The sequence below is a fragment of the Pipistrellus hanaki genome (genome assembly GCF_964339955.1).
Source record: "Pipistrellus hanaki genome assembly, chromosome: 11".
Classification (NCBI taxonomy): Eukaryota; Metazoa; Chordata; class Mammalia; order Chiroptera; family Vespertilionidae; genus Pipistrellus; species Pipistrellus hanaki.
In genome coordinates, this window is record NC_140513.1 from 69,200,150 (window position 1) to 69,222,024 (window position 21,875).

General features: G+C 57.8%; 1 protein-coding gene across 1 annotated transcript; it reads left to right on the plus strand.

Moving 5' to 3' along the window:
* The first annotated feature begins 1,492 nt into the window (after positions 1-1,492).
* On the plus strand, positions 1,493-20,633 carry CARD19 (caspase recruitment domain family member 19). The gene is made up of 11 exons (XM_084899050.1): positions 1,493-1,619; positions 1,915-2,025; positions 10,306-10,448; positions 11,372-11,525; positions 13,170-13,220; positions 13,813-13,884; positions 14,275-16,415; positions 16,624-17,191; positions 17,696-17,739; positions 17,836-18,147; positions 18,208-20,633. Exons 1-7 carry the CDS (start codon positions 1,613-1,615, stop codon positions 14,388-14,390), a joined length of 654 nt encoding a protein of 217 aa, XP_084755176.1. The 5' UTR covers positions 1,493-1,612; the 3' UTR covers positions 14,391-16,415; positions 16,624-17,191; positions 17,696-17,739; positions 17,836-18,147; positions 18,208-20,633.
* Positions 20,634-21,875: the final 1,242 nt, after the last annotated feature.

Genomic DNA, 21,875 nt, shown 5'->3' on the forward strand with positions numbered 1-21,875 from the left:
GATAAGCAGTTCTCAATAATCAGTTCTCAACAATTATTTGTTATTATTAATGTTTAGCATTATGCTGAAACCGGTTTGGCTCAGTGGCTCATGGGTCCCGGGTTCGATTCCAGTCAAGGGCATGTACCTTGGTTGCGGGCACATCCCTAGTGGGGGGTGTGCAGGAGGCAGCTGATGGATGTTTCTCACATTGATGTTTCTAACTCTCTGTCTCTCTCTCTCTCCCTTCCTCTCTGTAAAACATCAATAAAATATATTTAAAAATAAATAAAAATATTTAAAAAAAATAAAGTTTAACATGATAAAAATAACAAAAATAATATAAAACTCATATCCTGGCTAAATAGCCACATAGCCGCCGAAAACCGTATATTCCCTTCCCTTTCTCCTGCCATTCCCTAGCCCAGTGTTTCCCAACCTTCTCTCATGATGAGAATCACCTGGTGGAGTTGTTAAAACACAGATTCCTGAATCCCAACTAAGAAGTGCTAAACTAGAATTTTTGGGAACATATAGGTAAAATTGCATACCTAACTTAGTGCTCTGTATATAACATCTGTCTTAGAGCACTAGTTAAGTATACAATTTTACCTATATGTTCCCAAAAATTCTAGTTTAGCACTTCTTAGTTGGGATTCAGGAATCTGTGTTTTAACAACTCCACCAGGTGATTCTCATCATGAGAGAAGGTTGGGAAACACTGCCCTAGCCTATCATGCATTCTTTCCAAAAATCGAGACTTTTTAAAACACCATGGGACAAATTGTTAAAAATCCGGGGTCCCTCCAAAAGCGGGACGTCTGGTCACCTTACCTTAAGTCACTTCCTCTCTTAAAGCCTCAGTTTAAAAAAAAAAAAATATATATATATATATATATATATATATATATATATATATATATATATATATATATATATATAGGTTTAAATTGACTTTTAGAGAGAGGGAGAGAGGAGGAGGAAAACACTGAGGTGAGAGTAACATCCATCAGGCCTCCTGAACGGCCCTGCAGCCCAGGAGCCCAGGCTGCCAGGAGGGACCAGTGCGGAGGGAGCCCTGGAGGGTGCGGCAGGCCGGGAGGGAGCCCGGGAGGGTGCGCGGGCTGGGGAGGGTGCGCGGGCCTGGGAGCGGCGCCCGCGCGCCCAGAGGCGGCCTCGGGCTGGGGGCGTGGCTAAAGCAAGGGGCGGGGCCTAGGGCTGGAGAATCCGTGCCTGCGGGCGGGGCCCGTGAGGACAGTTCAGGGCGTGGGCGGGACGTCGCCGTGGGGGCGGGGCTTGGAGGGGAGGGCGGGGCTTGGAGCTTTGGGCGGGACGCGGCCTAGAATGCCCTGTCAGCTGGGGGCGGGGCTAAGGCTCCGGCGGCCTCTTAGCTGGCGCTAAGGCGGGTGAGGGGCGGGGTTAGGGGCCAGGGGCGGGCCTAAGGGGAATGCCGGGCCTCATGAGGGCGGGGTTAGGGTTGTGCGAGCGACGTCGCGACGCTGGGGCGGGGCTGTCTGGAGGGCAGGCCTCCGGGGGCGGTGGGCGGAGGTCAGCGGGGGTGAGGGCGGCCGCGGCGCGGAAGAACGGGGCTGCGGGGGACAGGTCGGTGCCGCCGGGCACCGGTGCGGCCAGCATGACAGGTGAGCGTGGGCTGCGGTCGTGCCTGCAGCCCGGGACGGGCACGCGACGCCGGTGGTCTCCCTGGCCCGCTGCCCCCGGTCGCCCTGGGGGCCGCTCCACGCCTCGCCCCCGTGACCTTGTCCGTGACGTGACCGCGAGCCTGTGACCACCTTCCCGCTCGGCGGCGCTACGGGGGCCGAGGGCGTGGTCAGGCCTGGAGGGCTCGGCCGGCCAGGGCTCTCCTGGGGCGAGGCGGCGCTGGTGAGGATGCCCCCACCGGAGGGAGGTGAGCTCTGGGTCCTGCTGTGCTTCCAGGGGCGTGGCGGGCTCCCCGGCCTGCCACCTGGGCCGCGCGGCGCGGCGCTCCGGCTGTGGGACCAGAGACTGGCACCCCCTGCGCTGTCCTCCTAGCAGCGCAGGGACAGGGTGAGCAATTGGGGCTAAGCCTCTAGCAACTACCCCCTCCTCCCGTACCTCTGAACTGGAGCTCTCAACTCACTCCGGACCTAGCAAGCAGGGCCACACTGCTCTGTGGACCCTCCCAGGTGGAGAAGCCCCAAGGGGCCATGCAGTCCCATGCAGAGAGGTCAGGGAATGTGGGGCTCCCAGGAGTGACACCTCATCCCTGAGGGTCCATCTTCTGCCTCATGGGACAGCAGTCACCTGGGGGTGCGCCAGGGGGTCAGGCAGGCCCAGAAGTCCCCTTCCTTTCCCCCCAGAACTCCCTGGAGTCTCAGAATGGATCCTGCATACACAGGACTTCCTGGGCTGGAACCTGGTGACTTCCGGGATGCCATGCCCCATTCTAGGCCGGAAGGGACCAGCTGTCACCTGCTCCTCCCCATCATTCCTCTGAACCCTGTTACTTGTGGGCTGCCGTTTCTGAGCACCCAACATGCTCTTGGCCCTGCAGTGGGCCCTCGCCATCGGCAGCACTGTGGGGACATGTGGGCTGTGTCTGTGTGGGTTCAGATTAGGCAGAGACCAAGTGCCCGCGGCAGAACTGGGACTAGAGCCGGGCCCTCCCCTCACCCCTCTCCCTCCATCTCTGTGTGCTGGACTTGGCCCTCTCCACCCCGCCCTTCTGTCTGGGGTGGGGAACTGCGAGCGCAGCCTGGAGCATCCGATGGGCAGCCCCGCCTGGCTGTGGCCTGTCCTCCGTGGCCCACGCCCTGTGCGCTGACCGGCCTGCCTGCTGGTCCCGGCCTCCGGGAGGGCTGTGGAGTGAGTGTGGGACTGCGGTGTGCCTTGGCTGGTGCCGGTGCCGTCCGGTGGCTGTGGGGTCAGCCCTGCCCTGTGGTGTGCTAGAGAGTGAGCAATCTCAGCTCAGCTCTTTGGTGCCCAAGGCCAGGTGGGACCCTGAGACAGGAGGGAAATCTGGAAGATTCCATTCGGGAGGGGAGGCTGAAGCCCCAGCATCTGCAGTGTGTGGGGCAAGGCCTGGGGGCGGGGGCGGGGGCAGGGTTCCGGGCCGTGTGTGCGGTGTGTGCAGCGGGGGCTGCCATGCGGGGAGGCGCGGGGGAAGGGGCCAGGTGAGAGCAGGGGGCGGGCTCCCGCCAGGCCACTGGTACAGGCGGTGTAACGGGTCTGTAGTTCTGGTGCCCGCGGGGCACGGAGGTGGGGCTTGGCAGAGGGTGCTGGCAAAACCTGGTGGGTTTTGTACCAGAGCATTTTCCTCCTTTATCCTGTAAACCACCTGGCGGTGTGTCAGGACCCAACCACAGTGGTTTCCTGTTCCGAGGCCGCCTGGTGTGGTGTGCGTGCAGTGTACAGCGGCCACAGGGAGCAGCAGAGCCTGCGGCCCCTCCCACGCCGGGCCCTGTGCGGCCCCTCCCACGCCGGCCCTGTGCGGCCCCTCCCACGCCGGCCCTGTGCGGCCCCTCCCACGCCGGCCCTGTGCCGGTGGTCCCCGGGCAGCGGCCCACCTGGCTGTTGGCCCGGGGCTAGAGGAGCTACTGCTGGTCCGGCCTTGGTGACCCACCCGCGTCCGTTCACCGGGTTCTGGTGGGTGGCTGCCGGGCGGCGCGCACAGGTGCACAGGCTGGGCAGGAGGCTGGGCCTGCCCTGTGGGCCGCTGAGCAGCAGACAAGACACAGCTGAGGGCACGGCTCGTTTGCAGTCACTTAATGGGCAGAGACTCTGGATGTGGAGAGGTGGTGGGTCCACCTGATCCATCACTCCCTCGCTGGCTGAGTTGTCCTTGCTGTGCCTCGGTTTCCCTGGCTGACATCAGGGGAGGGTGTGCTCGCACTGCCCCAAGGACCAGACGGCCTGTCCGTAGAACGCGCACTCGGAGCCGCGGGCCTGGCGATGGAGCCCCGCAGCCTGTGCCGCTGGCTCACTGCGATGGGGCTGCTGGCGTCTGTGTTCAGGCAGATTTCGGGGCTGGGAGAATTTAGAAGCTAGGACTTGTTTTCTAGGGTAAAAAGACCCAGTGAAAGCGGGCACTGGGAGAGCAAGATGAGGAAGACAAATGGTCTGCTTGTCAGCCCCAGAGGGAAATGGGGAGGAGACCCACTTGTTCCAACGTGGTGACCCCGTTTTTATTTTTATTTTTTATTTTTTAAATATATTTTGTTGATTTTTTACAGAGAGGAAAGGAGAGAGATAGAAAGTTAGAAACATTGATGAGAGAGTGACATCGATCAGCTGCCTCCTGCACACCTCCTACTGGGGATGTGTCTGCAACCAAGGTACGTGCCCTTGGCCGGAATCGAACCTGGGACCCTTCAGTCCGCAGGCCGACGCTCTATCCACTGAGCCAAACCGGTTTTGGCGTGACCCCGTTTTAAAAACCTCCTTTACTGGGTATAAATTTCTTATAAGGAAATGATCGTTTTTAGTGAATAATTGACACGTTTGGACAAGTGTGTGCACATGGGACGACCGTGCGGCCCGTCACACCTCCCTCATCTCCGTCACACCGCCGGTGTGCGTGCTCCGTCCGCATCCCCCGCCGGGCACCTGCCTGCTTTAAATTCAGCATTTCCCACTGGGGTTTCTCTTAATTACTAGCTTTGTTTCGGAGCAGTTTTAGTTCATAGAAAACTGAGCAGATAGTACAGAGGCTCCGCCCCACCCCTTCAGCTCCCAGGATTGTTGACATCCTGCACCAGTCTGTGCATTTCTGGCGCTTGGTAAACCAATTTCATAGATCAGTGCTAACTGTAGTCTACGTGAGGGTTCACTTCTGTGCCTCACATACTACGAGTTTTGAACAATGTCAGATGTCCTATGTTCACCATTATTGTCACACCGAGCAGCCCCCCTGCCCTGAAACCCTTGGCTCATCCCGTCCGCCACTCCCTTCCCCTGACCTCTGGCAGCCGCCAAATTTCCCTGTCTCCATGGCTTTGCATTTTCTGTTGGAATCGTGCAGCATGCAGTCTTTTCAATTAGCGTCTTTCACTTTTAGAAATATGCATTTGTTCCTCCTCATCTTTTCATGACTCCATAGGTATTTTATCACCAAGTTATAACCACAGTTTAAATAACCATTCACTTTTTTTTGTTATACCACTTTAACAGCATTTCAGTGGCATTATATATTCACACTGTTATGAAACCATCACCGCTGTCCATTTCTAGAACTTTTTTATCAAGCAGAAACTCTCTCCCCAATAAACAGTAACACCCCTTTCTTCCATGCCCGGCTCCTGAGGTTACATTCTCATTCTAGAGTTTGCCTGTTCCGGATATGTCACATACATGAAGTCACACATGTTTGCCCTTCGGTGTCTGACTTATTTAGACTTAGCATAATGTTCTAGTGTCCACCCACAGCAGGCACCAGCGTCTCCTTCCTTCTGAGGCCACATTCTGTTTACCCATTCCTCCATTAGCTGTTGCACCTTTTGGCTATTGTGAATAATGCTACTCTGAACATGGATGTTTATTCAAGTAGCTGTTTGAGTTTTCTGCTTTTAATTATCTTTTTCCTTTTTATTCATTTGTTGATTTTAGAGAGAGAAAGGGAGAGGGAAAGAGAGAGAGAGACATCAATTGGTAGTTCTACTTTTTTATGTAATCATTGGTTGACTCTTGTGTGTGCCTGATTTGGTGTATCGCGATGGCACTCTACCCAACTGAGCTGCCTGGCCAGGGCTAATTCTTTTAGTATATACCTAGAAGTGGAATTGCTCAATTATATGAAAATTCTGTGTTTAGCTTTTTGAGGAACTATCATACTCTTTTCCCACAGTGGCTGCCCCATTTTACATGCCCACCAGCAATGCATGAGAATTCCAATTTTTATATCTTCATTCTCCACGTGTATATATCACACTGAATTCAGCAGCACATTAAAGGAGAATGCAAGGATAGTCACCCTAATAATAGGAACTTATATCTCATTGTGGTTTGATTTGCATTTCTCTAATGACTAATGATAGAGCAACTTTTCATGTGATAAGTACCCACTTGTAGATATATCTTTGGAGAAATTCCTATTCAAATACTATGCCTATTTTTTAATTGTATTGTTTATGTTTTGGTTGTCGTTGGGTTTTAGAAGTTCTTTATATGTTCTGAATATCATTCCCTTATTAGATATATGCTTTACAGATATTTTCCTCCGATTCTGTGGGTTATTTTTTTCACTCTCTGCTTTTTTCCACTCAAAATACTATTTATTTCTGGACTCTTTATTCTAGTCTATTGGTCTATATGTCTGTCTTTATGCCACCAACACGCTGTTTTGACTCTTGTAGCTTTTAAGTAAGTTTTGAAATTAGGAAGTGTGAGTCCTTCTACTTTGTTATTTTCGGTATTGTTTTTGATATGAAGGTTTCTTGATATATGAATTCTAGGATGCTTTTTCCATTTCCGCAAAAATCATCATTGGGATTTAGATTGGGATTATATTGAATTTGCAGATCACTTTGGGTAGTGTCGTCATCTTCACAATATTAAGTCTTCTAATCTATGAACATGGAATATATTTTCATTTATTTATGTCTTATTTCACTTCATTCAGCAATTCTTTTTGTAATTTTCAGTGTACCAGTCTTTCACCTCATTGGTTAAACTTATTCCTTAGTATTTTATTCTTTTTTATACTACTATAAATTGAATTGTGTTATTTTTTATTTTTCACTATTAGTGTATAAAAAAGCTCAACTGGTTTTGTGTGTGTTGATTTTATATCTTGCACCTTTGCTGTGAATATATTAGTTCTAAGAGGTGTCTTTTTAAAAAAAACATTGGGGTTTTCTATATATAAGATCATGTCATCTGCAAACAGAGATAATTTTACTTCTTCCTTTCCAAATGAATGCTTCCCCCCCCCCCTTTCTTGCCTAATTTCTCTGATGAGGACTTCTAGTACTATGTTGAATAAAAAATAGTGAGAGTGGGTATCCTTTCTTATCCTAGAGGAAAAGCTTTAGTCTTTCATGATGCTCTAGACTTTTCCTATATGACCTTTATTATGTTGAGAAACTTCTATTTCTAATGTATTGATTTTTTTTTAAATCAAGAAAGTGTATTAAATTTTGTCAAATTGTTTTTTGCATCACTTGAGATGATCTTTGGTTTTTCTTCTATTAATGTGATCTATTATAGTAATGGTTTTCATATGTTGAACCATCCTTGCATTCTTGGAATAAAATTTTTTTTCAAATACATATATTTTTATTGATTTCAGAGAGGACAGGAGAGGGAGAGAGAGATAGGAACATCAATGATGAGAGAGAATCATTGATTGGCTGCCCCCTGCACACCACCTCCTGGGGATCGACCTTCTGGTTCATAGGTTGACGCTCAACCACCGAGCCGCCATGCCACTGCGCCTGGAATAAATTCCTTTAACATGCTGCTGAATTAAATTGGCTGGTATTTTGCGGAGGCTTTTACATCAGCATTCATAAGCAATCTTAGTCTGTAGCTTCCTTGTAGTGTCTTTGTCTGGCTTTGGTATCAGAGTAAGGCTGGACTTTGCTACCAAAGCCAGAGTGGAGAGTTCCTTCCGCTCCAGTTGTTTGGGAGTTTGAGAGGGATTGGTGCTAGTTCTTTAAATGTTGGTGGAATTCATCAGTGAAGCCGTCTGCTCCTGGGCTTTTACTTGCTGGAACAATTTTGATTACTGATTTAGTCTCCTTACCTGTTACACATCTATTCAGACTTTCTGTTTTTTCATGAGTTAGCTTTGGTAGATTGTGTGTTTTTAGGAATTTGTTCATTTCATCTAGGTTGTCCAATTTGTTGTCATTCAGATGTTTATAGCGCTCTGTTATAAGCTGTCCCCCCGCCCCACCTCCTGTAAAATTGGTAGTAAATTCTGCTGTTAGTAATTTGAATCTTTTTTTTGTTGTTGTTGTTAGTTTGGCTAAAGGTCTATCAATTTTGTTGATTTTTTTTTTTTTACTATTTTTTTCTCTATTTAATTTACCCTAACTAATATTTTTTAAATATTTTTTTTTATTGATTTCAGAGAGAGGAAGGGAGAGGGAGAGAGAGAAAGAAACATCACAAGAGAAAATCATTTATCAGCTGCCTCCTGCACCATTTGGGGATTGAGTCCAAAACCAGGCATGCACCTTGACTGGAATCGAACTGTGATCTCCTGGCTCATAGGTCGTTGCTCAAACAACTGAGCCGCACTGGCTGGCTGCACCCTAATCTTCATTATTTCCTTCCTCCTGCCTCTCTGGGTTTAGTTTGCTTTTTTTTTTTTTTTTTTTTTTAGTTTCCTGAAGCTTTAGGTTAGGGAGTTAAGATATTTCTTCTATAAACTCCCCTCTCAGCACTGCTTTCACTGCATCCCTAAAGTTTTGATAAGCTGTGGGGGGTTTTCATTTGTTTCAAGGTATTTTCTAGTTTCCCTTGAGACTTCTTTGATTTGTTGGTTATTTTATTTTCACATACTTGTGAATTTTTCAGTGTTCCTTCTGTTATTGATTTCTAGCTTTATTCCCTGTGATCAGAAAGATCCTTTGTATAATTTCAATATTTTTAAATCAATTAAGACTTGTTTTGTGGCCAAACTTGTTTTGATGTCTACCTTGGAGAATGTGCATGTGCACTCGAAGAGAACATATATTCCGTTGTTGTGTGTTGGAGTGCTGTTTGTATGTGTAAGGACTTTCTGCCTGGACGGTTTTGCTCAGTAGTCAGAGCAGAAGGGTCGTGGGTTCGGTCAGGGCACATACTTCGGTTGCAGGTTCTCCAGCCCCGGAGACAACCAATCCATGTGTCTCTCTCATGTCTATGCCATCCCCCCCCCCCCCCCACCTCCCCTCGCCTTTCACTCTCTAGAAATCAATGGAAAAAAATATCCTTGGGTGATGATTAAAGAAAAAGAAAAATTTCAGGGTTTCAGGAACTGTGTGCCAGGAAGCGGGACAAAGACCAAATATATATTTCTTTTTTTTTTTTTTAATATATTTTATTGATTTTTGTACAGAGAGGAAGGGAGAGAGATAGAATGTTAGAAATATCAATGAGAGAGAGTCATAAATCAGCTGCCTCTTGCACACCCCCTACTTGGGATATGCCCGCAACCAAGGTACATGCCCTTGACCAGAATCGAACCCGGGGCCCTTCAGTCCCCAAGCTCTATCCATTGAGCCAAACTGGTCCCGGCCAAATATATATTTCTTATAAATCATAACATTACAATCCACTTTGCCAGTCTCTGCTTTGATTGGACAATTTAATATTTAGATGTAAAGCAATTACTGATGTAAATAACTGCTTCTGCCTCTGCTATTTCTTTTCTGTGTGTCTTGTAGCTCTTTTGTCCTTCAACGGCTGCCATCTTTGTGTCTAGTTGGCTTTTGTAGTGACAATACAGTGTGGCTGTTTTCTTTGTGGTTACCATGAGATCATACATACCCTCCTAAACTTACAACAGTCTGATTTGAATTGGTACCAACTTCACTCCAATCACATACAAAAACTCTCCTGTCCAGCTCTGTCCGCCCCCAGCCCGTGCCCACCGGGGAGCGGGACCAGCTGGCACAGGCCGGTAAGTGAGGTGGTGCGTCTGTCCAGGCAGCTGGCGCTCAGGGACTCAGCATCCTTCCTGGGAGACCCTGTGCCCCCCGCCAGCCTGTGCCCCACCTTCGTCTTTAAAGGCTGTCATTGAGAAGAATGTCTCTCTTTTTTTTTTAATTATTATCTGTGTACATATTTTACATTGCCCCCCCCCCCCCCCCCCGAGAAGAATGTTCTTATGGAGAGAAGGTGCAGCACTGATGTTTGCATGGTGATTCTGGAAGAAGAGACAAAAGCAGCAGCCTTCCCTGGCACCGGGGCAGCACGCGGCCCCTGCGGCAGGCTGGGGCGATGCCGGCTTCCTGTGACTCGGGGTCCTGCGGCCCTGCCACAGCCCCGAGCCTGCGCTCTGCCCGGCACATGGAACTGTGAGCTGTGGGTCGGGCCTCGCCCAGGCTGCCCGAGGCCTTCCCAGGCCTGGCTGTCTCCGGCGGGCTTGGTGGGGGCTCTTAGCCCTGAGTTTGTTTTCCGAAGAAGAGAGGGCAGAGGCTCCGTCCCACACTCCGGACAGCCCTCACTGCCCATGGCGAGCAGGACAGGGAGGGCTGGCTGTCTGAGGCCACGCAGCCGGGAGTCAGGCCGGGAGTCAGCGTGGTCCCGGTGCTTCCAGCGGCGTGCCTCCCTGGCCGGGGCCGGCTGGGGTTCGCGCCGAGGCTGCACTCGGTGGTGGGCCCGCTGGCTGAGGCCCTGCCTGCTCTCTGCCTGCTTCAGAGCAGACCTACTGTGACCGGCTGGTGCAGGACACGCCTTTCCTGCTGGGCCCCGGGCGCCTGAGCGAGCAGCAGGTGGACAGGATCATCCTGCAGCTGAACCGCTACTGCCCCCAGATCCTCAGCAACAAGGACGCGGAAAAGGTGAGGGCGGGCCGGCCTCTTTGGGGTGACCTTGGACCCGGGGCTGGAAGTGTCCATAGGAGACATGTGACAACACGCCACAACGTGACATCCCTGGGAGCGGGGTCGTACGGGAAGCATGTTAGATGTCCCCTGGCCCAGCTGTTTGTGGACACTGGTGAGAGTGGGTGATCTTGCCCGCTATCCCTGCTTCTCTGCTCCCGCGTGGGGCTGGGGTGTGTCAGGGACCAGCCAGGGCGTTGGGGTGCAGAGCCGCCGCCCGCTGGGTGACGGGGCTGAGCCTCGGCACAGGCACACGGGCCTCTCCTGGCAGGGACTGGCCTGGCTGCTTCCTCCAGTCGGGGACGTAGCACAGGACATGAAAACGGAGGAGCCCACCTCTGCATTGTGCTGCCGAAATGAAAACTCTGATGCACATTCACTGTAAAACCGTCTGAACAGTTTCCCATGTCTGTTCAGGAAAAGGGACACTCAGGCCTGCACTTACCTCCCCATCGTGTCCATGTAGAAAGGTATTTCGCCACTAGGTGGCAGCACCAGGCCACCGCCTCCCGCTCCTGGAGGTCACTGCCACGTTCCTGTCCACTGCCTTCAGACACACACATTTCTCCATCAGACACATCAGAGGAGCCGATTCTTTTCTCCTTACGCCTTTTTAAAGGCTCGCATCGGGTTCCTGTAGACAACGAACCGCTGAAGTTGTGCTGTCACCACAGCCCTGCAGGGGGCTCCGCACTCCTGTCCCTGCCGCCTTCCGTGGGGGCTGGCCTCCCGGTCCGGGAGTGCGGGGACCAGCGTGCTGATGGGGGGCCGTGGTTCCCTCACTGTCTCCGCCGGGTGTTCGGAGGCACCTCCCAGGAGAGAGGGGAGCCAGTGGGGAGGGCGGGCACAGCCCCGTGACCACCCTCTGTGCCCTCTGCCAGTTCCGGAACCCCAAGGCGTCCCTGCGCGTCCGGCTCTGTGACCTGCTGGGCCACCTGCAGCGGAGCAGCGAGCTGGACTGCCAGGAGTTCTACCGCGCCCTCTACATCCACGCGCAGCCCCTGCACCGCAGCCTGCCCAGCCGGCACAGCGGGCGTGAGTGCACCGCGGCCTCGCCAGGCCCTCCTGCCCATCTCCTCCCTGGTCCCAGCCCTCCCACCATCTCTTCCCTGGTCCCAGCCCTCCCACCATCTCCTCCCTGGTCCCAGCCCTCCCACCATCTCCTCCCTGGTCCCAGCCCTCCCGCCCACCTCCTCCCTGGTCCCAGCCCTCCTGCCCACCTCCTCCCTGGTCCCAGCCCTCCTGCCCATCTCCTCCCTGGTCCCAGCCCTCCCACCATCTCCTCCCTGGTCCCAGCCCTTCTGCCCATCTCCTCCCTGGTCCCAGCCCTCCCACCATCTCTTCCCTGGTCCCAGCCCTCCCGCCCACCTCCTCCCTGCTCCCAGCCCTCCCACCATCTCCTCCCTGGTCCCAGCCCTCCCACCATCTCCTCCCTGGTCCCAGCCCTCCCGCCCACCTCCTCCCTGGTCCCAGCCCTCCCGCCCATCTCCTCCCTGGTCCCAGCCCTCCCGCCCATCTCCTCCCTGGTCCCAGGCCCTCCTGCCCAACTTCTCCCTGGTCCCAGCCCTCCCGCCCACCTCCTCCCTGGTCCCAGGCCCTCCCTCCCACCTCCTCCCTGGTCCCAGGCCCTCCCTCCCACCTCCTCCCTGGTCCCAGCCCTCCCACCATCTCCTCCCTGGTCCCAGCCCTCCAACCCATCTCCTCCCTGGTCCCAGCCCTCCCGCCCACCTCCTCCCTGGTCCCAGGCCCTCCCTCCCACCTCCTCCCTGGTCCCAGGCCCTCCTGCCAATCTCCTCCCTGGTCCCAGCCCTCCCGCCCATCTCCTCCCTGGTCCCAGGCCCTCCCTCCCACCTCCTCCCTGGTCCCAGGCCCTCCCGCCCATCTCCTCCCTGGTCCCAGCCCTCCCGCCCATCTCCTCCCTGGTCCCAGGCCCTCCCGCCCATCTCCTCCCTGGTCCCAGGCGGAGGGAGGGTGAAAGCCACACAGATGTCTGTCTTCCTGTTTCTGCCTCTGTCTCTTTCTTTTGTGCCAGTTTTTACACAAAAGGCAGCACCTGCCTCCTCCACCTGTAACCCTGTGGGCACCCTCCCCTTTCTGCGGGAGCTGGCCAGTGCCGTGCTGGGTCCCTGTGGCCGCCGGGCACAGGCGGGGAGCACAGGCGGACCCCGCCCAGGCCTGAGTCCTCCGCACCAGGCCCAGGAGGGGGGGCCACTGTCCTTGCTTAGGAGTCAGAGGCCCGGGGATGGGGTGGCATCTACCCACGGCGGACCCGCAGCACCCACAGTGCCGCCCGCCAGCCGTGGCACCCCCGGCCCCGCGGCCCGGCTCACGGGTGCCCTCAGGGTGTCTGGCAGGTGGCCACCTGGGGCGGCCCGGGAGAGAGCACCTGCTGGCGTGGGCCTCGTCAGACCTTTGACAGGCACCTCAAGGTCACGGGGAACGGTGACCCCCTCCTGACCCCCAGGACCCCAGGAATGGACAGAGGAGACCCCCAACTATGCAGGGTCCCTTCCCCGGCGCCACTCCACCAAGCGGGCCGAGGTCCAGCAGCAGCACACCTGGTCCGGCTCCGCGGGCCGGGCCCGGGGGCGAGGGACCTCGGCAGCCCCTTAGCCTCCTGCGGCTGGTGAGCCCTTTCCTCTCTGCCCCACCAACCGCGCCCTCTGCTTCCGTTTCCAGAGAACTCCGACCTGGACTTGGACACCGCCAGCCACGCACTCAGCGACAGGGGTAACCGCCCCCTCCCCAGGGCTCCCCCCACCGGGTCCCCCCCCCCCCCGAGGCTCCCCCCACCAGGGCTCTCTCCCCCAGGGCTCCCCCCACCGGGCTCCCCCCCCCGAGGCTCCCTCCCCCGAGGCTCCCCCAAAGGGCTCCCCCCCCCGAGCTCCCCCACCGGGCTCCCCCCACCGGGCTCCCCCCCCGGGCTCCCCCACCGGGCTCCCCCCACCGGGCTCCCCCCCCCCCGGGCTCCCTCCACCGGGCTCCCCCCCCGCGGGCTCCCTCCACCGGGCTCCCCCCCCCGGGCTCCCCCACCGGGCTCCCCCCCCCCGGGCTCCCCCACCGGGCTCCCCCCCCCCCGGGCTCCCTCTATCGGGCTCCCCCCACAAGGCTCCCCCCCGAGGCTCCCTCCACCGGGCTCCCCCACTGGGCTCCCCTCCGCGGTGGGCTCTGGCCAAGTTGAGATTGATCCCCGTGGGCAGGTCCCCCAGGATGTCCCCTGCGTGTCCGCACCAGCTGACCAGGTGTGGGTACTAGCTTGTCCCTCGGGCCAAGAACTGCGCCCGCCTTAGAGGTGCGAGAGCCGCTCCCCTTGCTCCCCCAGGACCCATGGCCTTCCTGGCCTGCCTCGGGCTGGCCGCCGGGCTGGCCCTCCTCGTCTACTGCTGCCCTCCAGGTGGGTGCCCTCCAGGTGGGTGCCCGCTCAGCCTGCAGGAGGGCCGGCTGGCCCTCCGTGCCTCTGTTCCCCCGCAGCGGGACAGTGGCCGGCTGAGGGGGACGGGTGGGGGCCCCAGTCCCTACACTTGGCCCTCAGTGACCCCTCCAGGGTCAGAGAATGAGGCCCCTTTGGGAGGAGGGGTGCCTGAAGCAGGGTCAGGGGTCAGAAAGCCCTGTCTGCGGGGGCCCGGGGGCCCCTCCAGTGTCATGGCCGTGACGGTGGGCAGAGGCCCCCGCGGCGTCCCTGCCGCTGCCTGTGGCATTGGAGACTGCCGGCCTCTCGGCGCTGCGACCAGCATCCGGGTGCGGCCGGCAGTGCCGAGAGGCCCTGAGAGCCCGTGTGCTCCAGACCCCAAGGTGCCGCCCGCGGCCCGGCGCGTCCTGGGCTTCTCGCCGCTCATCATGGACAGACACGTCAGCCGCTTCCTGCTGGCCTTCCTGGCGGCCGAGCAGGGCGGCCTCTGAGGACCAGCCTCCGCCGCCTCCGCCGCCGACCTCCCTCCCCTGAAGACCGCACCGCTCTCCGGTCCCTGCGAAGGCACCTGCTCTGGCCAGGGCCTGGTGATTAAACGTGGGAGTCCCCTCCCTTCTCAGGAGTGCTTCCGGGTGATCCTGACTGAGGCCCGCTTCCTCGCCCGCCCAGACACCCACTGCCCAGCCACGTGCCCTGCGCAGCCCCCACCCACCCTCCTCCCGCTGCTCCCCTAGCTCCACGCCCACGCCCACGCCTCTCACCGCCGCCTGCACCGCCCAGCCCGGGCTAGGAGCACTCCCCGCGGCCCGTGCCCCAGCCTGGGCGGTGGGCCCTGCGGCCTGTGCCACGGTGCGGAGCGAGGCCGAGGTGGAGGCTGGTCAGCCACGAAAGGACCCGACACGTGGCGTGCAGGCTGAGCCACATTTCTGCGCCCCTCCTCCCGCCCCTGCCTGTCCCCAGGAGACCCGCTGCCTCCGGGGCCTGCTGCCCCACAGGCACCGAGGGACAGCGCCCTTCATCCCCACCACACGGGAGGGGACGGAGGTAGCAGTGGCTCGGAGCCTGGAAACAAACACCACGTCTTGTCCGGATCCCAGGAGAAAGAGAATCCAGACTGCAAACAGCCCAAGGAACATTCTAGAAGTTTTAGAGATGAAAACCACCATTGTGCTTCCCCAGGTCCTGAGCTCTGGCTCCTTAAGCCCTGGATCAGCTGCTGCGGTTTGGCACTGCTGTTCCTCTTGCTCCTCAGTGCGTGGCCCCTGCCCAGGTGCTGCCGCACCCCCCTCCTCCCCCCCCCGCCCCCCGCCCCGCCACCCCCTCCCCGCCTCCTCTGGCTCACGCTGTGGGAGCAGCGCATGCTGAGGGTGAGCAGCACGTGGGGCCCAGCGCTGCTCCCGGCACTCACTGCTGCCGGCGCGCTGGCTCCCCGCGGGCCTGATGGGCGCCCCTTCTGACAAGTGGGGGTCGGAGCCAAGCACCACACCGAAGCCAGAATGGGGCTCCAGGGCCCTCCCGGGCGTGCAGGGCACAGACACAGGCAGTCACACATGCAGGCCACCCGCAAACACATGCACAGCTCTTCTGTACACGTGCACACACATGGAGAGCAGGCCTTGGCCTTGGCCTTGGCCTGACCTGATGGGTCCTCCTGTGATTGTCTCCCCCTTGCCTCCCCCCCCCCCCCCTTCCCCACCCAACTGGGGAAACAGAAGCATATTTGTCAACTCAGGAATCATGGGTTTGTGTTTTCCACGGACGTTTCCGGAGGCACGAGGCACAGAGGAACCAGCTCCAGGACACGGGGTCTGCCCTCAGGAAGTGGGTGCAGGAGCCCTCCCCGTGCCGGGCGGCAGGACAGCGGCTGGCCACTCGCTCCACCGCTCGGGGCTGCAGAACGGGACACCTGGACGTGGGCACCTCGGCACACTGGGTCGCACTGCCCGGCCAAGCTGTCCCTGCGCGTCCCCTCCCGTGGCGCCTCGCTGGGCACGTGGCCCAGGCAGGTTTCTGTGGCAGCGAGAGCAGTTATTGCCCCCAGTGGGCAGGTGGGCGAGGGGACGCCTCGGCCTGGCTCAGGGTCAGGGTGAAGGCCGCAGTGAGCCTGCCGCCCCTCCCCAATGGGAAGGTGTGTGGCGCTCCAGGCCCCGTGAGCCGTCTCCCATGGCCCCAGAGGCCCAGAGCGAGACGGGACTAGTGCCTGTGCCACTTCCGGGTGAGCTGGGCGGGGGCTGCGCAGGTCCTCAGGCCAGCAGACCCCTGCGCTCAGCCTGGCACAGCCTGTCCACCTGCAGCTTCTCCCACCATGGCCCAAAAGGTCCTGGTTCCTGGGTGAAGGTCTGCGGGCAGAAGGGGGGTGATGGACAGACAGCTGGGGAAGGTGACAGACAGCTGGGGAAGGTGACGGGCAGACAGCTGGGGAAGGTGACAGGCAGACAGTTGGGGAAGGAGACGGGCAGACAGCTGGGGAAGGTGACGGGCGGACAGCTGGGGAAGGTGACAGAAAGCTAGGGAAGGTGACGGGCAGACAGCTGGGGAAGGTGATGGGCGGACGGCTGGGAAAGGTGACGGACAGCTGGAGAAGGTGACAGACAGCTAGGGAAGGTGACGGGCAGACAGCTGGGGAAGGTGACAGACAAACAGCTAGGGAAGGTGACGGGCAGACAGTTGGGGAAGGAGACGGGCAGACAGCTGGGGAAGGTGATGGGCAAACAGCTGGGGAAGGTGACAGACAGCTGGGGAAGGTGACAGACAGCTAGGGAAGGTGACGGGCAGACAGCTGGGGAAGGTGATGGACAGACAGCTGGGGAAGGTGACGGGCAGACAGCTGGGGAAGGTGATGGACAGACAGCTGGGGAAGGTGACGGACAGACAGCTGGGGAAGGTGACGGACAGACAGCTGGGGAAGGTGACGGGCAGACAGCTGGGGAAGGTGACGGGCAGACAGCTGGGGAAGGTGACTGGCAGACAGCTGGGGAAGGAGACGGGCAGACAGCTGGGGAAGGAGACGGGCAGACAGCTGGGGAAGGTGACAGAAAGCTAGGGAAGGTGACGGGCAGACAGCTGGGGAAGGTGACAGACAGCTGGGGAAGGTGACGGGCGGACGGCTGGGGAAGGTGACGGACAGCTGGAGAAGGTGACAGACAGCTAGGGAAGGTGACGGGCAGACAGTTGGGGAAGGAGACGGGCAGACAGCTGGGGAAGGTGATGGGCAAACAGCTGGGGAAGGTGACAGACAGCTGGGGAAGGTGACAGACAGCTGGGGAAGGTGACGGGCAGACAGCTGGGGAAGGTGACGGACAGACAGCTGGGGAAGGTGACGGGCAGACAGCTGGGGAAGGTGACGGACAGACAGCTGGGGAAGGTGACGGGCAGACAGCTGGGGAAGGTGACGGACAGACAGCTGGGGAAGGTGACGGACAGACAGCTGGGGAAGGTGACGGACAGACAGCTGGGGAAGGTGACGGACAGACAGCTGGGGAAGGTGACGGACAGACAGCTGGGGAAGGTGACGGACAGACAGCTGGGGAAGGTGACGGACAGACAGCTGGGGAAGGTGACGGACAGACAGCTGGGGAAGGTGACGGACAGACAGCTGGGGAAGGTGACGGACAGACAGCTGGGGAAGGTGACGGGCAGACAGCTGGGGAAGGTGACGGGCAGACAGCTGGGGAAGGTGACGGGCAGACAGCTGGGGAAGGTGATGGGCAGACAGCTGGGGAAGGTGATGGACAGACAGCTGGGGAAGGTGATGGGCAGACAGCTGGGGAAGGTGACTGGCAGACAGCTGGGGAAGGTGACAGACAGCTGGGGAAGGTGATGGGCAGACAGCTGGGGAAGGTGATGGGCAGACAGCTGGGGAAGGTGACGGACAGACAGCTGGGGAAGGTGATGGGCAGACAGCTGGGGAAGGTGATGGACAGACAGCTGGGGAAGGTGACAGACAGCTGGGGAAGGTGACAGACAGCTGGGGAAGGTGACGGACAGCTGGGGAAGGTGACGGGCAGACAGCTGGGGAAGGTGATGGGCAGACAGCTGGGGAAGGTGACAGACAGCTGGGGAAGGTGACGGGCAGAGAGCTGGGGAAGGTGATGGGCAGACAGCTGGGGAAGGTGACAGACAGCTGGGGAAGGTGACGGGCAGAGAGCTGGGGAAGGTGACAGTGATGCGATGTCCATGTGAAGGTGACTGACAGAGATGGCAAGGGGAAGGGGCAGAGGCCCCAGGGGGCAGGGGCAGAGGGCAGAGGCTGCAGGGGGCAGGGGGCCGAGCCCCCAGGTGTCAAAGGGGAGAGGGCAGGGGGCAGAGGCTGCAGGGGGCATGGGGCAGACACCTGTCTGCAGGCTGCAGACTGAGAAATGAGAACCTAGGTCTAAGCTGCCCAGGCTGTGGACTCCATCACAGCAGCCTGGACGGACAGAGGCAGGTCTGACAGACAAGGGGCTCAGCTGCCCCTCACCTCAGGCCCACGAGGCCCACGGGTTCCTTCCTGTGTGAGGCGTGCTCAGTGCTGTCCCAGGGCTGGACTGCCTGGGAGCTGTGAGGCCAGGTGCTTGTCTCTGGCTGGGCTGGACCACTTCCTATGACTCCTGACTTTTCCTTTTATCCAGGGCCCCAGCCCTGCCCTCGAGGCCCCAGCCCACCCTGGAGCCCAGGCGCCTTGGAGCTTCCTCAGTTCTCGGCCCGACGGCCCTTCCCCAGCGGGCCTGCCCGCTGCCCGGAGCTGATGGAACAACGGCCAGGCCCCCGGGCTGGGGCCCAGGGAGGGAGAGGGGCAGCCGTGCCAGGCCCCCTGCCCGCCCTCCTGTCACTCAGCGCTCGTGACCGGGGTGAGTGAGGCCGTCCGGCTCGGAGACCGCAGGCCAGCCCTTCCTGTTGACACTCCCGCACGACCTCACTATGTCCCCACTTCCCAGCCACACGCTGGTGACGGACAGGCTCGTGACCGCACCTCTGCGCCTGTGGACGAGCTGCCGCCTTGCCTGGAGCACTCCCTACTGTTCCCCAGCCCCCCTACTCCCACTCCGGCCCCGGCAAAGTGCCTCCTCCTCCAGGAAGCCCTGCCCACTGTCCATGTGCCGCACGGCGTTCACTGCACAGACCACACGTGCAACGGCCATCGATCTGACCGGAGCCTCAAGTTCCTCTCGCCTGGAGCGTCGCAGGTGGGCATCACTCACGGGCCGGCTGCGGGTCACAGAACACGTGCAGCACATGCAGCTGTGCACAGGATGTAGTCTCTGATAATAATGTAACTGTTACTGCGTGTATGTTCACTATTCATACATCTTCTCAGAGGCCTGGCGCACGAAATTCTGTGTGGGTGACCATCCCTAGGCCCGGCCTGCTGTCAGCCCATCTCCCCCCACTGCCTACAGCCGCCCCGCCCCCCACTGCCACCCACCCCTGGCTCCCCCTTCGCCATCAGCGATCAGAGCCTGCCGGCCAGGGGAGAGGGACTGAGAGGTGGTCAGTGCACCTCCTAGTGACTGGCCAAATGGTCGTTCTGCCATTCGGGTCAATTTGCATATTACCTTTTATTATATAGGGTTGTAGCGGACCTCTGCCCTGTTCCTACTCATAAAAGAAAAAGGTTGCTGTAAACAATAAGCCAAGCTAAGCCGGCCACAGCCTCGTGCATCTCGTTTACCGCGTCTCGAGCGCATCATTTTCTCTGGAGCTCGATTTATTCTCATGTTTTGTTCATTGTGGCCGCTCAGCAAGCAGGTCCGCCGCCGAAGCAGTGAGGGACACTGAGTGACACCTGGGAGGAAGGTTAAGATGACGAGCAAGGATGCAAAGGTCGAGAGCCAGGCCACTGCTCGCCAGGTGGCGGCGCCTCAGCCTGGATCTGGAACGCGAGCAGAGACAGAGCTTCCAAGCATCTGCTCCCTGATGTGGCGGGCCCACGGGACCCACTCGGGAGTCGGCACTCACTCCCCAGGAGCGGGAGTGAGAGCGAGGGGTGCGCTGCGAGGCGCTGGCGTCGGGGAGCTGGTGAAGAGAAGGGAGCTGCAGAGAAGCTGATGGTGAAGGAAGGACCAGAGCACTGCCCTGTGGACGGAGCCGCCCCCCTGGAGGCGCCGGGAGCACTGGACGCGGGAGGCCGCAGCGCCAGGCCCGGCTTCTGGGAGCAGAGAACAGTCTGCTGGGGCCACGGCGGGGCCCCAAAGGAGACCGTGTGTCTGGCACCGTGAGACCCGCCTTCACGCGTGTCAGCGACACGCACGCCCGTGCCCCGCAGAGCAGTGAGCCTCCTGTGGCCGGCTCCCCCCAGAGGCCCCTCACATCCAGGCGGCGCCGTGGGGGGCTGGTGGGGACACCCCGTCAGGATGTGCTCACTGTGGTCGGTGCCCTCCATCCGGACATCCACGGGTGGGCACCCATACTATATAAGGAGAGTGAGGGAAGAAGTGAGAAAGAAAAGGAAGGACAAGCAACACAAAAGAAAGACTGGAAGGAGCCTGTAAACCCGTTGTCACAAATAGGGAATACAGTCAATGTGTTGTAATGATGGTATGATGCCAGGTGGGTCCTGGAAATATCGGGGAACACTGTAAAGTATACGATTGTCTAACCACTATTCTGTAAGTAATATAAACCTGAAACAAATCCAAAGTGATATTGAATGTAAAGCAATGAAAATTGGAGTGAAATTTTTATAAATTTCAAAGTTTAAATAAAGGCTGTAAAGGAAGGAAGGGGGAGAATAAAATATAGTGTTTTTCATTTTATCACTTATTTCAGTACATGAAAAAGACAGCTGTCTTTATATGGTGCTTTTATACTTTTCTAAGTCATTTTCATTTTAACTTCAGGGCAACTTAAAGACAAGATAATTATTCCCTCCACTATTCAAAGAAAGGAAATCTTGGTGTCTGGTCCCAATGATTCAATCCTCAAGTCCTTATTGTAAAGCAGGGTTAGTAAAATTTTCTGTGCAGGGTCATATCTATACTAATAAAAGCCTTGGGGGTGACCAGGCTGGCAGAGGAGCAGTTAGGGGGCAATCAGGCAGGCAGCCAAGCGGTTAGGAGTCAGCGGTCCTGGATTGTGAGTGGGATGTCCGACAGGATTGGGCCTAAACCTTCAGTCTGACATCCCCTGAGGGGTCCCAGATTGGGAGGGTGCAGGCTAGGCTGATTTTATGCCCCGGGCCTCTAGTAATAATAATAATAATAATAATAATAATAATAATAAAACAAACTGTGCAAACCGCCACTGACACAGTTCTGAACTGAGGGGCAGAGTTGGGTCCCAGTGGCTCTGGCCCAAGCTAGTACAAGCTGTATGACAAGCCCTTGTTTCAGAGCCCGAAATGCAGCTGCGTCTTGCACAACACGGGGTTCCCCTTGGTGAGGGGGCCGGAGGCTGCGGGCACCGGCCTCGCAGGGCGCTGACGCTGCTGGAATGGCTTGTTTACGCTCCCACTGACTCAGCTCAGAGGCAGTGCTCCAAGGGAGCCCGCCATGCTTCCTTGTACCCCCCAAACTTCTGCATGAACCCCAGGCCATACTAGGCCCTGGGTCAGGACCCTGCCAGATGGGCCCTGGACCCACAGTCTCACAGACAGAGCCTGGCTTGCAGGGCTCAGGATGAAGGGCTGGTGGGCCTGTTCTGCCCTAGGCCTGCCCCCAGAGCCTGGGTTGGCTCCCCTGAATTGCAGGGGCAAGAAGGGGACCCCTCTAGGGACTGGGGCCCTCCGTCAGCACTGGCCAGGGGGCAGCTGGGCCCCTCATCTCCTGCTGAGAGGGCCCCAAGGGCAGGCTGCTGGGCCAGGGAGGCCCCTTCTCGGTCCCCTAGCCCCACCCTGTCTGCTGTCACCTCCCGGGGGCGAGAGGGCCTGCCCTGGCCTCCCTCTCCGTCTCTCCTTCATGTGGGCTGGCGTCTTGAGTGCGGAAGGTGAGGGTGAAGAGCCCAGAGAGGGAGGCCTGCAGCGGGAGCCAGGCCTAGACACCATGGGTCAGCCGGGCGTG